We start from the raw sequence: 17,001 nt of genomic DNA, 5'->3' as shown, positions 1-17,001 counted from the left end.
CAGCAATGTTTTCCTAACATTTTTCTGTGCCAGTGTTCTTTTAACGGCTGAATAGTATTTACAGAATGGTGCCACAATCAACCAGACCTCTGACAGGTAGTTTTCATCAATACTGTGGTTTTCTATAGTCCTTAAGTCTTCTCTGAAGCATTACACTCATCTACAAACTTCTAACCAGAAAGTCTGGTGAAGCCAATTGTTTGTAGTTTACTTTTTATTTTTTTTTAAAGGTTTATTTATTTATTTATACGAGCACTGGGTACAGTCACAAGTGTGGGAGGGTGAGAGAATTCACCAGAGTCAGAGTGGAGAGCAGAGCAGGCAGACTGATGAAGTACACTGCTGAGGGGAGCAGTGGGAGGCAGGAGAGGTCTGCGCGCCATGTGGGACCCTCACCCGGTGGCTGGGGATCAACTGCTGCGCCATCGGGGAGGTCCCTGTAGTTTTCTTTTAAAAAAAAAAAGATTTATTTATTTATGCATATAAGAACTGGGGTGCAGGCCAGAGGTACAGGGGATGAGAGGATGCACCAGAGACAGAGTGGGGAACAGAACAGGCAGATTGATCGAAGTACACTGCTAAGGAGAGCAGCGGGCAAGCCAGGAGGGGTCTGCTGCGCCATATAAGTAGCTCCCTGGCCGACTGGGGATTGAACTTGTGCTGTGGCAGCTGGAGGTAACTTGATAGTGCTGTCTTTAACCCCTGCACCACCAGGGAGGCCCAATAGTCTGTAATTTTCAGACGCAGTTTTCTTCCCTCCCTCTGAGTGACGGGGAGGTACACTGGGCTGTGCTGGCACAGACTGGTGTTCTCAGACATATCTGATAGTGAAAAGCCTCCATTTACCCACATCCTCTCTGTGCCAGGCCCACTGGACCCAGGACTCCACAGATTCAGCCTGGGCCCTGGAATCATCTGGACTCTACCAGAAAAGATCAGCTTAAAACCAGTGGAGACTTTCCAAATATCAATCTTTGGAGATGTGACCCAGGTACCTATATGGGTCTCCACAATCTAAACTCAGAGATTCCACAGAACTGGTCTGATGGGCAACACTTCTTTTAAACAAATTTTCAGTGTCTCTGCCTGGGTGCAAAAAGGGAAGAACCATTTACAAAGGGACATGGTAGAGTGGTTAAAAAAAGTGTAGCCTGGGGGTCTCCATGGTGGTGCAGAAGTTAAAAGTCTCAGTGCTATCAAGCTATTAGCAGCCACTGTGGCATGAGTTCGATCCCTTGCTAGGCCGCTGACCCACATGGTACAGCAGACCTCTCCTGTCTTGCCTGCTGCTCCCCTCAGCAGCGTATTTCAGTAAATTCACCTGTTCTGCTCCCCAATCTGTGTCTGGTAAATGCTCTCGCCAGCTGCACCTCTGTTCTACAACTCAGTTCTTGTATGCATAAATAATAAATAGATAGATAGATAGATAGATAAAGATGTACCCTGAAGACACAGCCTGGCAGGGTGGAAAAAACCCGTGAAGGCCTGGTGTGGCCATTAACTCACTCTGGCCGTCTTCAGAGATGCTTCCGCTGTGAAGTGGAAAGAAGAGGCTCCCACATGGGACGGGTAAGGACTGAGTAAGGACAAAACAGGTAATGACAAAACAACTGACCACTCATGAGGAACTCCCTGAATGGGGTTACAGAGGCCTCCAGGGTGGGGGCTGCCTTGACTCAGGCAGGCTGGTGTGAAGGAAGGCCCAGCACACCTCAGCTCTGATCTGAATTGGCCACCTCACCTGTGTAGCCCTGGACAGATGAACTTCACTGAGAGCCTTAGACTGCTCATCTGGAAAATCAACTTAGTGTGAATTTATTGAGTCTCAAGCCCTGAAAGGGGAAAACAGTACAACTGTCACATGGTCACTGTGAAGACTGAAGTGGATCATGAGTGAGGGCCCTTGGTTAGCTCCGCACCGACCTCACAGGCAGCAAGGTGAGAAATGGGATCCTCCACGGGTACAGCTGCCACTGGGGAGGAATGGAGAGGGGTGATTTTTTTTTTCCCCTAAGATTTATTTATTTTTGCATACAAGAACTGGGGTGTAGGCCAGAGGTGTGGTGGGGGATGTGTGTGTGAGAAGATTCACCACACACAGAGTGGGGAACAGAACAGGCAGATGTACTGAAATACATTGCTGAGGGGAGCAGCAGGTGAGGCAGGAGAGATCTGCTTTGCCATGTAGGTCAGCTCCCTGGCTGGGGATCGAGCTCATGTTGCAAGTAGCTGATGATAGCTTGCTTGAGACTTTAACCCCCATGTCACCAGGGAGGCCCAAGGGTGAAGCATCCCAGACCAGGGACAGGTAAACTATAGTGACTTGTGATCAGAAAGGCAGGGACAGGGAAGTGGGGTTGAAAGAACATAGGTTTCGGGGAAGCAGCTCAGGGTTGAAATCCCAGCTGTTCCTTTACTATCTCTGAGACTATAGTTCAATCACCTAATTAGTCTGAGTCTCAGATTTCTTCATCCACAAAACAGGGATCATCTCCTTTCCCCTCCTCCTGACTCTGGTGAGGACTTGCAGATGTGAAAACATCTGGCATGTGGCAGGAAGGGGCAGGAAAAGAAGTCAACATACATAGGGTTGATCTAAAAATAGGTCAGGCCTCCTTGGTGGCGCAGGCGGTTGAGTGCCACACTGTGAAGCTGTCTGCAGCCTCTGCAATATGGGTTTGATCCCAGCTGGCCGGCCGGCGAGAATTCTACCTGGTGAAGCAGACCTCTCCTGTCTTGCCTGCTGCTTCCCTCAGGAGTGTATTTCTTCAGTTTGCCTGTTCTGTTCCCCTCTCTGTCTCTGGTGAATCCTCTCACCCTCCCGTGCATCTGGCCTGCACCCTGGTTCTTGCATAAAAATAAATCTTTTTTTTTAACTTTTTTTTTTTTTTAAGATTTATTTATTATACAAGCACTGGGTGCAGTCAGAAGCACGGGAGGGTGAGAGAATTCACCAGAGCCACAGGGGAGAGCAGAGCAGGCCGAGTGACGAAGTACACTGCTGAGGGGAGCAGCAGGCGGCAGGAGAGGTTTGCGCACCATATGGGACCCTCGCCCAGCGGCCGGGGATCGAACTGGTGTTGCAGAAGCTGCAGGCAGCTTCGCGACCCAGCGCTCAACCGCTGCGCCAGCGGGAAGGCCCAAAAATAAATAAATCTTAAAAAAAAAAAAAGAAAAAAAATAGGTCAACAGTGATGATGCTGTCCTAGGAGAGGTCTCCCAGTGGAAAGTACCAAGAAAATTTAAGTCTGAGGAAAAGATGAGGCACAGGAGAGCCTCTTCTGAGATATAATGAAGCCGGGGAGTGAGTCAGTCAGAAGCCACGGACCCAAGTGCACACCTGTGAGGGATCTGGGGTGTGGGTACAGCTGTTCTCCATGCCAACCAGACCCCTCGCCCTGACGTATGTAGCAAAGACATTGGTCCCATTCCCCAGGGAGGGTGCATGGGGTGTGTCTGCACATGCTGTGATCTGGGCCTCCAGCACTGGCCCAAGGAGAGGCCATGGGTGACCAAGGGCTCTAAAGGGGCACATCAGGTTACAGGCGACAAGCCAAGTCCCTCTCCTACTGCTCTTCTTGAACTCTGCTCCCAAAAGCAAAGCAAAGGTAGTTCCTGGGTATAGCAAGACACACTGGGAGTTCCTCCTGTCGAGGTTTTCTCCTTGCACTAAAGCCAAAATGGGTAGATGCTAGGGTGAGTGTGGCCCCAGATCATTCTGCAGACAGCCCACTCCACTGCTCACTTGCCCGTAAGAAGTGATCCTATTTTGACTCCTCTGAATCCTGATGGCAAGGATAAACACCTCTTAGAAGTTTCCTGTGGGGCAGACTTGCTCCATGTCTGGATGAGGGGACAGAGAAGAGAAGCTACTGCCAAGAGAACCAATCCCTACAGCTTCACTGGGAAGAATGGGGGTGGAAGAGACTGGACTCATAAACAGCTGGCCTTTGTGCTGGGGGGAGGCGAGACTCTGAGGGATGGCTCCTCAGACACTTTGGAACCGAGGTGCCGAGAAGACGCCTGGAGATGGTTTCAAGACAGCTTAAAACACGCCAGTAGAAATGCAAATACTTGACTTTCCTGGAGGAAAGGGAGTTAGCTGCCGGTGGCTGTTGCCACAGCAAACACAATGAGGTCAGAGCCCCGGGCCAGCCCAGCACTGCTGTGGTCACTGGGGGCTGCCGGCGGCTGTTGCCAGGAGACCAGCACAACAGCTAGGTCAGCCTTTCCAGATGCGTGGGCTCCCTCTGCCTAGCTGCTGCGTCTCCTGGTCCCACCCTGCATGGAGATGCTGACTCTACGAGAAGGTCTGAGGCAATCTGTGTTCTCGGGCCCCTCGATACTCCCCATCCCAGTAACGTGGCCAAAGGCTAGGAATCAGGTTTCTCAAAGAAGCTGCATGGGTAGATTTGGTGTGAGACAGTCCAGAAAGTGAGGGAGGAAAACAGCCAGCTCCTGACTGCCCAAGTATTGCAAGAACCCCACTGTTTCCTGCCCACTTTCACTTTGCTCCCCACCCATAGCTCAACAGGGTCAGGCTGGCAATGACAAGCGTGGCTGGATTTCAGAGGAAATCCAGCTTAAAGCTAGGGAGGAGAGTCTGCTTTGGGCTGAGTGAGGTGAACCCAGTGGAAGGAACCACACACAGCCTGGGAAGAGAGTAAGCCAGAATATCAACAATGGAATGAGGCTCTGGGGAGGCTGAGGGTGGAAGAAACATTCCCTCTGCAATGTCTGCCAATAGAGGCGGTTTCCTTTGCACTTCACTCTTCCCCGGGTTTCTGTTTCAGGCACAGACATGGCACCTGTCAATAAGGATGAGGAACAGGACTAGAAAGCCGTCAGAAGGGAGGTTACTGATGTTGTCACTTAGCCCCACCTCTGACCACTGCCTGACCTAGCTCTGGGCTGTCAGTTCCAAGGGAAATCCTAACCCGCAGCCTGGCCCTCCACTGGTGGGTGGGAGGAGTAGGGGTGTAATGCATCTGGGGCCCTCTCAGAAGCCTCCAGGAGGATCACTTCGCTGCCTCACAGTAGATCCCAGTCCCTGCTCTGCATCCAGCCTCCAGGCTCCTTGGTAGGCTGGGGACAGATCAGGCAGCATTTCATTCCAGGCTTTTTACTGGCAACAAAGGAACCCAAAAAGCTATCAGAAGTGATGTGGCTCATACTTCCCTATTTGCCTTTCTCTTCAACATCTTTTTTTTTTTTTTTAATTTTTTTTAAAAAAAGATTTATTTATTTATTTGTTTATTTATACAAGCACTGGGTACAGTCAGAAGCGCGGGAGGGTGAGAGAATTCACCAGAGCCAGAGCGGGGAGCAGAGGAGGCAGAAGGACCCAAGCACACTGCTGAGGGGAGCAGCGGGCGGCAGGAGAGGTCTGCGTGCCATGTGGGACCCTCCTCTGGTGCCGGGGATCGAACCGGCCCTGCAGAGGCTGCGGGCAGCTTTGCAACCCAGCGCTCAACCGCAGCGCCACCAGGGAGGCCCTCTCTTCAACATCTTACTAGCCAGGCAATTTATCCTTATCCTTCCCTGATGACCTGGCTCCCCCAAACTCAGGACACTCTTCATATCACCTTCCATGCCTCAGTGTAGACTCGCCATCTCTAGAAAGCTCTCCCAACTCCACCTTAGCCCCAACCATTCTGGAGTGTGGCCATTTGAATTCAGCAGAGAAGAAGAGACAAGTACTACCAGCAAATTAGCAGTAGGACTTCAGACAGGTTGTTTTCTGTTAGAAGGCTCGAGTTTCTCCTCTGTCTGTCTCCTTTCTATCTTTTTCTTTTCAAAGATATTTATTTATTTATGCATACAAGAGCTGGGGTGCAGGCCAGAGGTACGAGGTGTCAGAGGATTCACCAGAGACAAAGTGGGGAGCAGAATAGGCAGATCTACTGAAACACACTGCTGAGGGGAGCAGCAGGCAAGTCAGGAGAGGTCTGCTGCACCATGTGGGTCACCTCCCTGGTGGTGCTGCAGTGGCTGCGAATAGCCTCATGGTGATGAGACTTAACCCCTTGCACCACCAGGAAGGCCCTCCTTTCTATGTTTTCTCTTGAGATTATTTCATCACTATACTACCCACATGACCTGAAGAGGGCAGCCACTCAGGCCATCATGGCATGTAAGGCAGAGTCCCGATACACCGGATCATGTCTTCTGGAGTACACCCCTATTCTGGAGTAGGGACTGGGGTCTTGGCCTGACAAAAGCAGTCTTTGCTCACAAGGCCCTGCCTGCTTCTATAAGTGTGTTCTCCTTTCCTCTCAAGGATGGGCATTTCTGAGGCCAACCAGTGTAACAGGAGGCCCAGAAGAGGCAAATGTGGGGCGGTCTGACAATTTGGGAAAAACCATGAAAGGGAAAAGACATCCTGGGGCTGAGATCCAGGGACTGAAGGGCTTTGCCTGTAGTACTGGTTTCCGCTTTGGGAGCTCCAACGAGCTGAGACAGCTATGCATCATTAACTCACCCCTCACTGCCAAATTCGGTAGGATAGAAAAAGTTCAGATCTGGCCAGGAGCACAAATTTTTCAAACACATACCCACACCCCAACACCCAGGGTTTTCTGGAGCCCAATTTTTGGGAGTCAGTCCAAAAGAGGTTAAACCACTGGTTTTAGACCTCTTCTCAGTAATGCACAGTTTTTAGGCTCCAAGTCTATCCACTGCTATGTGGTTAAACACCATCAAAGTTTAGCATCTTTTGCTTCACTTTTTTGCCGGGACACTTGGCGCAACCTGCACGCCCCCTCCTACTCCTCATCAGGAGACCAGCAACCCTGAAGACCATGGCTATACCTGCTACAGCCCTGGGCTCGGTTGCTGAAGGAATGAGAGGTACTGAGAAGGTCAAAATAAATACTGGGGATACTCAGCTAGGGCTTGAACAGAGAAGTTAAGCTCCACTCCAGGACTATAATCCTTCTCCACTGGGTCACATACTAAAAGGGGTTTCACATCTGAACTGACCAATAAGCCAAGAGAAAGATGAGCAGTGAATACTTGCCGGGGTATCTGAAATGAATTCTCACTGCTAAAACCACCCCACAACTCTACCTTCCAGGTCACTGAGTCCTGCTGGAACCAAGTTAGACTATAATACCCAAGTGCCCTGACAAAAAGAATGGGGTTCCAAAACAAACCAAGGCGGCAAAGCAAAGAAGGCTGGCTACATGTATGTACTACTGATGGGGCTGAGCTGAGGTAGTAACCCCGGATGGCCCTTGGACTCCTCTATGTGCAACTATTTTGTGATTTTTTTTACCCCCCCACAGAAATAAGTTTATTCTGCACATTAGCCCAATCAATTGTTCGTATTACAACTTAGTATTATGGGATCATATTTTTCCTTCACAAATGTTAGGGTCTTAGGGCTCACTCCTATGGTTGCAGTATTGTCCTTCACGTCCATCATCCAAAAAAGGTGAAGCCAGAACAAATCTCACATTTCCATGAAAGAAGAGCGCCAAGTGTGTGGCACAACTTTAGCCAACTTCTAGTTGTTTTTAGCAAGGCAGTTTCATTAGCAAGCTGCACACTTCTACTCCCAGACTCCAACTGCTCGGCAAGATCAATTGAGATCAATGTTTTTACTATAAAGAACTACCCCCAGGGCCTCCCTGGTGGCGCAGCGGTTGCGCGCTGGGTTGCGAAGCTGCCCGCGGCCTCTGCGGCGCCGGTTCAATCCCTGGCTGCTCCCCGGCCACCGGAGGAGGGTCCCACATGGCGCGCAGACCTCTCCTGCCACCCGCTGCTCCCCTCAGCAGTGTACTTCGGTCCTTCTGCCTGCTCTGCTCCCCGCTCTGGCTCTGGTGAGTTCTCTCACCCTCCCGCGCTTCTGAGCTTCTGACTGTACCCAGTGCATGTATAAACAAACAAGCAAGCAAATAAATAAATAAATAAACAAACAAACATGCCTCTACAAAAAAAAAAAAAAAAAAAAAAAACCTACCCCCAGCTGACAGTCTTCCCTTTGTCTTTAAGATAAATTCTTACTATGTGCTGCTTTCAAATGGCAACTACAAACATTAGATTACCAGTTTATTCTAAAAGGATATAACTCATGAAGAGGCAGAAGGAAGAGCTGCATAGAGCAAGATGTGTGGAAAGGAGCTTCTGAGTGCCACTCTCCCTAAATCTGTTCGCTAACCTGCACACTCCTGCTTAATTGATTAGTATCAGAGGCACACTTCCACGCAACGCAACTGAAGATTCTGGACGCCACTGGAGCTTCCAACCACTTTTCAGTAACCGAGCATGGCCACCAGGTCCCCCCCATCATGACCCCTTTGAACTCACACCAACCAGGTGCCCAAGCAACATGTCCAGAAGATTCCAGGTCAGGGCAAGAATGCTTCAAGCTTACAAATTTGTGTACCACAGGTTTTTAAGAATATACAGATGCAAAGCTGAGGGAAAGTTTTTTTCACAAAGGTCCAAATACAGGATCTGTTAACTGAGAAAGCCTCATTGACAAGTGTCAACGACAATGCCTCAAAGATAGTAAATGAGGTTCATTGTTCTAGAGACAGAAATCCTTATCCATGTCTGGGTAACTTCTGAGACTGGTGGAAAGGCATGGAGGATCTTCCTACCCTAACTTAAAACTGTCTAGTTTTAAATAAAAGGATATACTGTACCTGCAGACAAATCTGTTTAATTTTCAGGGTTCCCAGATAATCTGATGTTCTAAGAAGCCTAGCCTTTTTTTTTTTTAAAATGTAATTTATTTATGCATACAAGAGCTAGGGTGCAGGCGAGAGGTGCAGGGGGTGAGAGGATTCACCAGAGACAGAGCGGGGAGCAAAACAGGTGGATCTACTCAGATACACATGCTGAGGGGAGCAGCCGGACAGGAGAGGTCTGCTACGCCATGTGGGTCAGCTCCCTGGCTGGAGATTGAACTCATGTCGCAGTGGCTGACAACAGATTGATAGCGCTGAGACTTTAACTCATGCACCACCAGGGATGACCCAAGAAACCTACTCTCAGGCCTCCCTGGTGGTGCAAGGGGTTAAGTAGCAGCACTATGACGCTATCCCCAGCCACACCGCAGCACGAGTTCAATCCCCGGCCATCCAGGGAGCTACCCACATGGCGCAACATGTGGGTATTTATTCATTCATAAATATTTATGAATATTTACTTATGCATACAAGAGCTGGGGTACAGGCCAGAGGTTTGGGTGGGGGCAAGAGGATCCACCAGAGACAGAGAGGGGAATAGAACAGGTGGATCTACTGAGATACACTGCTGAGGGGAGCAGCAGGCAAGATGGGAGGGGTCTGCTGCGCCGTGTGGGTAGCCCCCTGGCTGGCCGGGGATTGAACTTTTGCTGCAGTGGCTGGGGATAGCTTCATACGTTGTGTTTTAACCCCCTGCACCACCAGGGAGGCCCCCAATAAATAAATCTTAAAAAAAAACAAAAGCCGCCTACTCCTAATTGAAATGCAGGTGGAGTATTTGTGCCTTAGATGTGTGCTGTCAGGAAAACATGCTAAAAGTAGCTTTGAGGGCCTCCCCGGTGGCGCAGCGGTTGAGCGCTGGGTTGCGAAACTCCCCGCGGCCTCTGCGGCGCTGGTTCGATCCCCGGCTGCTCCCCGGCCACCAGAGGAGGGCCCCACATGGCGCGCAGACCTCTCCTGCCGCCCACTGCTCCCCTCAGCAGTGTACTTCGGTCCTCCTGCCTGCTCTGCTCCCCGCTCTGGCTCTGGTGAATTCTCTCACCCTCCCGCGCTTCTGACTGTACCCAGCGCATGTATAAACAAACAAACAAACAAACAAATTAATAAAAATACGTGCCTCTAAAAGTAGCTTTGATGTACCTACTCCATAACTTGTAGCAATGTCCAGGTATTATATGTCAAGCCGGTGTCAGCAAAGTGAGTGCCATTATGATCCCCACTATACAGGTAAGAAGACTGAGATTCAAAGGATGAAGTCAGCTGCCCACCAGCAGAGCAAGGAAGGAGCAGCTCTGGGATTCAAGCCTAGGTCTGTCCAGTTCAGCATTCCATGCCCTTTCCACTTCACCAAATAGTTCTGACATAATGACGTTCTCCTGAGCTACTGCTGAGCCTAAGTAAGACCTGGATCACAGTCCCAGACCCTAGCCACAGTCCGGACTCAGAAAGCTAGGCTAAAAGTGTGAGACGGTGCCATGATGTATGGCAACAATTCTACCAGCAGTGCAGTCCAGAAGCATTATGGGGGAAAAATATAATGTCCAGAAGGAAATTCCCCCCACCCAATAGGTCCCTTCTCTCTCCTGAGGGCATGATGGTCAGCAGTTAAATACCTGATCTAGGATGTAGTTGCGTTTCTTGCGGGCGGCAATCTGGATGAGGCGGTTGAGGCACTGGGTGGCCTGCTGGATCAGAACGTCCCAGCGGCCAGCGTAGTTCCGCTGTCGGCGTAGGCCCATCACCTGGGGACATGGGGGTGGTGAGGAGTGGGTGGTCCTGGTTTTAGGGCAGCACTTGGGGAATGGGAAGTGGCTAAGGAGATACCAGAAGCCATCCTTACCCGCATCTTATCCATGATGGCATTGGTACCCAGGATGTTGTACTTCTTGGAGGGGTTGGAGGCTGCATGTTTGATGGCCCACGTGGTCTTGCCGGCAGCAGGCAGGCCCACCATCATCAGAATCTGTGAGGACGGGACAGGGTGGGGTACTGGGAGGCAGTAGCAGTGTGTAGTGCAGCAGCCTGGCACCACCCTGACTTCTGGTGACCACGGGGATGATTTTAACCTCATAGCCACCTCTGGGAAACAGTACCCAGCTCTATGTTGCACTGGGACTCAGAGGCAAGACTTGCCAGACCCTTAGCAGAGGACTGCATGGGGTAAGCATAAGATCAAGTTCTATCTTCATGGGCACTACAGTTTTGTTCAGGCAGGATGATGTGGCCCCTGTAGGGAAAGACCCAGGGAAGGGACTTGACTAAGAGTGGGTTTGAGAAGTGATACACCCTGAAGTCTGAGATGTGGATAGAACAGTACACACAAGAACAAACATCCTATCTAATTAGTACATTTAGAAATTGGCAAACATGAAATGCAACCTAATAAATGCCCAACAAGAGAATGGTTAGTTATTTTTGGGAGTGGGGGGTGGGGAGAGTACTAAAAATGAGTTTAAAAAGATATGTTCATGTAGTGGGAATAAAGTTCACAAAATAATGTTAAAAGGGCAGAATCTCAAAATGTTTATACATTATAAGATCTTTTAAGTTTGTGTGTATAAATCAAGCAACGAGCACAGGAAAAATGGGATCAACTCCAAAACTTTTATAAAAGTAAATTTTCCAAGTGGTGGAATGGAAATTCTTAATTTTCTCTGTATTTCTCAGTGTCCTCCAATAAACATATATGCCACACAGAGGAAAACTATCATTTTGAGAGCAAAAATCACCAATATAGCTCCTAAGCCATCAAAGGCCAGAAATCTTTTTTGTTCTTAGACAACCATGGTGGGAGAGTTGAAGTGCATAACTTCCTGCAAGAAGGCACTCACCAGGAAGTGACTTCCGACCCTTTTCTGTTAGAAGAAAGACCTCCTGTTCTAAGATTCTAACCTCACAAGAAGGACTGTGGCAACTTCCTCTTGGAACCTTTCCAAGAGGCTAGCCTCTCCCTCACTGGCCTAAGACACACCCACAGCCGTCTCTCCACTCACAGCAGCTTAGGGTGCAAACAAGGAGCTACAAGAGTTCCCCTGCCCTAGTGTCACACAGCAAGTCTGCAGAGCTTTCACCACAGTCAAATGCCAAGTGTCTCCCTTCTGCCTTGGCAGCCACTTGACTTTGGTGAGAGCACCACCAATCCAGGCTACCAGGCCTACTTACCTCACACTCTGCCTTGCTCTTTGGTCCAACGGTGCCCCGGATCCGCTCACTCAGGGGAAGGTGCTGGATGAATGTGAAGCCTGGGAGTACGGAACAGTAGGGCTCTGCCCTCTGGCCGAAATTGAATTCTACTGCACAATTCTTCACCAGGACATGTGGGTAAAGGGCCTGACCCGCCAAGGCTTCCTTCTGGATTCGGAAGGCAATGCCCATCCATTTCCCATTCTTGGTAAAGGAAAGTTCCACATCATTTCCACATTCAAAGTCCTGGGAGAAAAATTCAAAGGAATATAACTGCCAATGCTCAGCTTAAAGCTGAGCACAAATCAGAGTGCAGAGGCGGGTGTGAAAATACTGCTTGTTTCCCTCCTTGCCCAAGACCCAAAAGCTGGTGGCTATGCAGCACATCATATAAGGAAGAGCCAAATACTTGGGTCTTGTGCCCAGTCTGAGATAAGATAAAGGAAAAGGCTATCCTGTCCATCCTCAACTGCAGCAAGGCAGTCTGAAGATGACAGATGAACAGAAAGCCATTTTGTTTGACACCTGTTCCCCAAGTTCCTATTCTTCCCAGCGCATATGCCTGTGACCATCTGCGTTTGAGAGCCCACGGCTTAGTGAGAAATCAGACAAGGGCACTATCTCAACTCATAAGCACCTACACAAGAGCAGTTTCTCTGAGGAAATGGGACTTGTAAGCCACATCCTGAATAATAAACAGAAATGAGCCAAGACAGGTTCTATATCATTTGTATCTAAATCTGGTGCTGAGAGTGCCAGGTCAGACTGGCTGAAGCATAAAGGCGCACAGGGTGGGGGGTGGAGGGAGTGTTGGGAAGGGGAGAGTAACTTCAGGAACAGCTGGAAAGCCGAGCAGGGACCACAAACATTCCTTTGACTATTGAGTTCAGACTAAGCAGTCAGTTGAGAGGCTAAGACCCTGTTTGGAAGGCAGGCTGCTTTAGCCTTACCATTTACTAACCGTGTAGCGTCCTTTCCTTTGTGAGCTGGGAGACCACCTTGGAGTTGTCCTTTAAGAAGCAGTAGAAACCCTTTCCCCTCAAAACCTTCTTGACCATCCTGTTAGTGCTCACCAGGTACAGCTGTGCGATTCTTTGTATGTGTTCATCTCTAAGCACCCACACAGGTCAGATGAGTAAACATACCACACTGAATCCTGCCATGCCTTCCCATCTAACCAGGAGTGATCCCAGGGCGCCTTCGCTCTAATATGGACATGGGGACACATGTTCCTTTAAGGGCTACCAGTTTCACTACAGGAATTGACCAGTCAGAAAGTCCACCACCACCAACAGAGCTAACTATCTAGAGACAAGCACAGTCACGTCACTCCTGCTTAAATACTGTAGCAGTTCGGAATCTAGAGACCTGATCCTTAAGCCTGGCATTATTCAGAGTGTGTCATTTTTTTGTACTCATCTCATATCTCCTTGTGCTGTCACTGAGGCGCCAAGTGTCACAGTCATTACGGTTGATTGAGGTGGGTTATACTGTTCTGTTTCCCTGGAAGGCTGCTTTGTCCTTCTTGTTTTGTGCATGTTGAGAACTCAAGATCTGACAAAAATGTGCTCCCCCACCAGGTCCCTTCAGCCTTGCAATTTTCATACCTCCTCCAACCCCTCACCCTGAATCTTTTTAAAGTTAGGGCATCCTTTGAGCAAAGGAAATTGCACATGGCATTTTAAAAAGAAAAGTAGAGAAAACTGGTTCCAACAGAATTGTCAAGGCCTAGAGTTCCAATCTGCTACACACGTACATCTGATCTCAAGTTCAGATGGGTTTGGGGAAACCTACATACTGATGACAAGTTAAATTGCTGCAGTCTTGGGTGTAGCTATCAAAATCTGAAAGTATGCCTTTGGGGAAAAAAAGGAAAAAAGATCCTAAAGCATACCACCCCCACCCCCACCCAGAACCAAAAATACACCTTTGACCTAGAAGTTGTGCTTTCAGAAAGAAGTACCACAACTATTACAATAATAATAAACTGCTGTAGCCCCAGACTAATGCAAAGATGTGAGTGTACAGTGCTTCCTCCAGTACTGCTAATGTGCTCCAAAGGGAAGGGGGAGAGGCTAAATTACAAGGAGATCCAAGTGTGGGGACTCAAAAAGACCTGCAGGACACTCTGGTAACTAGGAAAAAGGTAAGCTGTCACTGCAGCAGTGACTGTTCCAGCAAATAACACTCAGGTCCACCACCAGAGGATTAGCTACATGAAACTGCGTAAATTGACACCTGCAACATATTACAAGGTAGCTCTACTAAATAAAAAGGTGAGAAACTAACCACATGTTCACAAAAGGTAGACCCACAAAATAACTACTGATCATATAAAAGAACAAAGAAGCCCTCTCAGCAGCGATATAAAGGGATCTCTAAGATGTTAAGATGTAGAATAACAGGCGTAGTATACTATCTTTTGTGTGAAAGATGAAAAACAGCAATCGTTCTTCCATTTGGATAACATACTCTGAGTATCAGAGGGTCTTGGGGTGGCAAGAGGAAGTATCTGTGAACAACAGGTGGAGGGGAAGGCCTGAAAACTTTGCACTGCCTATCTTTTTATATTCCTTGATTTCTGGGGGGTAAACCATGTGAATCTACTAGCTTTTCAAAAAATGTTTTTAATTGAGTTAGCTCTATATTATCTGTGTGGACAGGGAAAGCCAGCTAAGATTTACTGTTAAAAGGAAAACTGTAAGGTTCAGAACAATTTGCAGAATAGAAGCAAAAATTTCTTAAATTTTTGTTTAAGAAAATGTTCTATTAAAAAGATGAAGTCATGAAAGACAAAAGACTGAGAAACTGTTTCAGACTGAAGACACATCACCAGAGAATGCAATACACAATCCTGAATTGGATGGTGAACCAGAAACAAAATTGCTCTAAAGAATATTGTTGGGACAAATGATAAAATTTAAATGTGGACTGTGGAGTAGATAATAGTATTACATCAGTTTTAAATCTAATAACTGTACTATGATTAATAAGTTTATTTTGGAAAAAAAAAGAGCATGGTAAAGTATTAAGGAGTAAAGACGGGGGTTTACAACCTACTTTCAAATAGATCAGATAAAACTCATGTATGGTAAATATAAACAAACTCATAAATGATAAAGCAAATGTTAGAATTTGGACAAGGCTCAATGAGAAATCTTAGGGCTTTCCTGAGTTATTTCAAAGTTAAAAAATAAAAAGAAAAAAAGTACATGAGTACGCTGATGAGGGAGGCAGAGAAAACAGGACCAAGAAGACCTGGGTAGTCAGTCACTCCTTCCTAGGGGCCTAGTGGCACATTTTATCAACATCTCCTAGTGATAGCAGTATTAGGCAGTACTTACTGAGCACTTCCTGTAACCCACATTGTTCTGTTTTTAATGGACCGATTTATTGATCCTACACAAGATTCGAAGGTAAACAGTCTCATTTATAGGAGATGGAACTACAGAGGGCAAGCTGGTCAGGACTAGGAGTTTGGCCCGAGCCAACCGCATACTCCCAGCACCGTGTTGTCTCTGATCCCAGGGACTAGAGTTCCACAGCAGCTCAGCACCAGCTATCTTGCTGTGTTGTACCCACCCCACCCTCCTAGAAGCAGTGCTCTGTAGAAAATCCCTGGATTAGCCAACGGTGAGGTAGGGAAGGAGAAGATGAAATGACGTCAACGTGGCACAAGAGCCAACACTGCTATCAAGAGCAGCTAGGCTCTTCCCTAGCAAAGAAAGTTAAGAAATTCCTGGGCCTGTTTCGAAAATGGCACCCTGTTATCTAAGAATGGAGGAAGCTCGTGCACACCTGATGTCCCCAACCTTTTCAGGTGCCATCTGATAGCTTTGCATAGAAGACCAGAGAGGGCAGAATGGCGGCATTGTGCACAGAATGACAGCAAACACTCCAGGCTGCCAGAGATGAAGCGGTACGGTGAGAGTGGCTGGATGGGGCAGACATCGGACAGAGGTACTGTGAAAAAGAAGTCCGCAGGTCCGGCTGACGGGACCAACATTTGACTCTGCCAACTCCCACAGGCTGCCAGCACTCACCGCAAAGCAGCCAATCACATCATTCTCTGCAAACTTGTCTCCGTAGTTTTCAAACCGGCTATTGGTGGACTTCTTCCCAGTGCCTCCATAACCATAGGAGAAAGGCTCTTCGCCTGATGAAAGAAATAGGCAAAGGCAGGTTAAACCTGCGATGGTCACAACAGCCTTTATGGCTGTCACATACTTTTAAAGAAAAAAATCATTTCCTTTACTAGTTTTACTTATCAGAAGCTTTTTCTGGGAAATGTGAGGAAGAGTCCCCTGAAAGGAAGCAGAACTGCTATGGGCTTGATGCACTTAGGTGTTAAGACTGGTAGCAGGAGTTGAACTGAACTGCTCTGCACAGAAAGGGAGAATTTGGAAAGAAAGGGAGGAGGGAAAGAGAGGAGCTGGGATGGAGCAAGGCCATATGCCGAGATGCAAACCTTTCCTCTGACCTTAATGTTCAGTCAAATCTACTACTGGCATCCATTTTTGGTGCCAGTGGCTGCCGGATGGAAGTCAGCAAAGGGGCTGGGTTCTGCTATTGGAGACCATGAGGTCTAACCTCCTACAAAAGGTACTGGATCTCCTCCGGCTATAGAACTGGGGGCTGAAATGATCTGACTGAGATCCCAAGGGCCCTGGCTGACACCTGGGTTATACTGAGATCCTTGGCCGGGAACGCAAGGAGCATCCTGCCAGAAAAGCAGGCGTCACCAAGCATGAATCTTAGGCCTGGTCCTTCTCGAAATCACCTGCGGAATTCTGAACATCTGCTTGGCCTTTCTGAGCTTTGGATTCCTCTGTCCACTTTCATTTTACAACTGAGACAAAGATAAGTGAGATGACACATAACACATCTTAAACAGAAAGAGCGAACACGCAGCAAAACAAGAACTACCTCTGAACTGCCCCTCTGACCTAACATCCCTACTTTTAAGCATCAATACTGAGTGAACAATCAGAACAACTATACACAAGGGTAGCAGCTCAACTGCTGAACAGCAAAAAGTGCCACTGACTTAAATTACCTAGAAAACATTTACAAATAAGTGACAACTTTATGTTGGAAAATATGTAGTCAAAAGCTATACTTA

General features: G+C 48.0%; 1 protein-coding gene across 4 annotated transcripts in view; it reads right to left on the bottom strand.

Moving 5' to 3' along the window:
• HNRNPUL1 (heterogeneous nuclear ribonucleoprotein U like 1) overlaps positions 1-17,001 on the bottom strand; it is a 38,158-nt gene that overhangs the window by 5,822 nt on the left and 15,335 nt on the right. For all 4 annotated transcript variants that reach the window (XM_037516626.2, XM_037516625.2, XM_037516624.2 and 1 more), the window contains exons 7-10: positions 15,923-16,035; positions 11,859-12,125; positions 10,537-10,659; positions 10,310-10,438 (exon numbers count right to left, since the gene is read on the bottom strand). In XM_037516626.2, coding sequence (XP_037372523.1) covers positions 10,310-10,438; positions 10,537-10,659; positions 11,859-12,125; positions 15,923-16,035 — 632 coding nt within the window. The remainder of the gene's footprint in view (positions 1-10,309; positions 10,439-10,536; positions 10,660-11,858; positions 12,126-15,922; positions 16,036-17,001) is intronic.

This window comes from Talpa occidentalis, unplaced genomic scaffold (genome assembly GCF_014898055.3).
Source record: "Talpa occidentalis isolate TD23 unplaced genomic scaffold, MPIMG_talOcc4v2.1 talOcc4.17, whole genome shotgun sequence".
Lineage (NCBI taxonomy): Eukaryota > Metazoa > Chordata > Mammalia > Eulipotyphla > Talpidae > Talpa > Talpa occidentalis.
The sequence above is the reverse complement of the archived record's forward strand: the minus strand, read 5'-3'. Positions and strand labels throughout refer to the sequence as shown.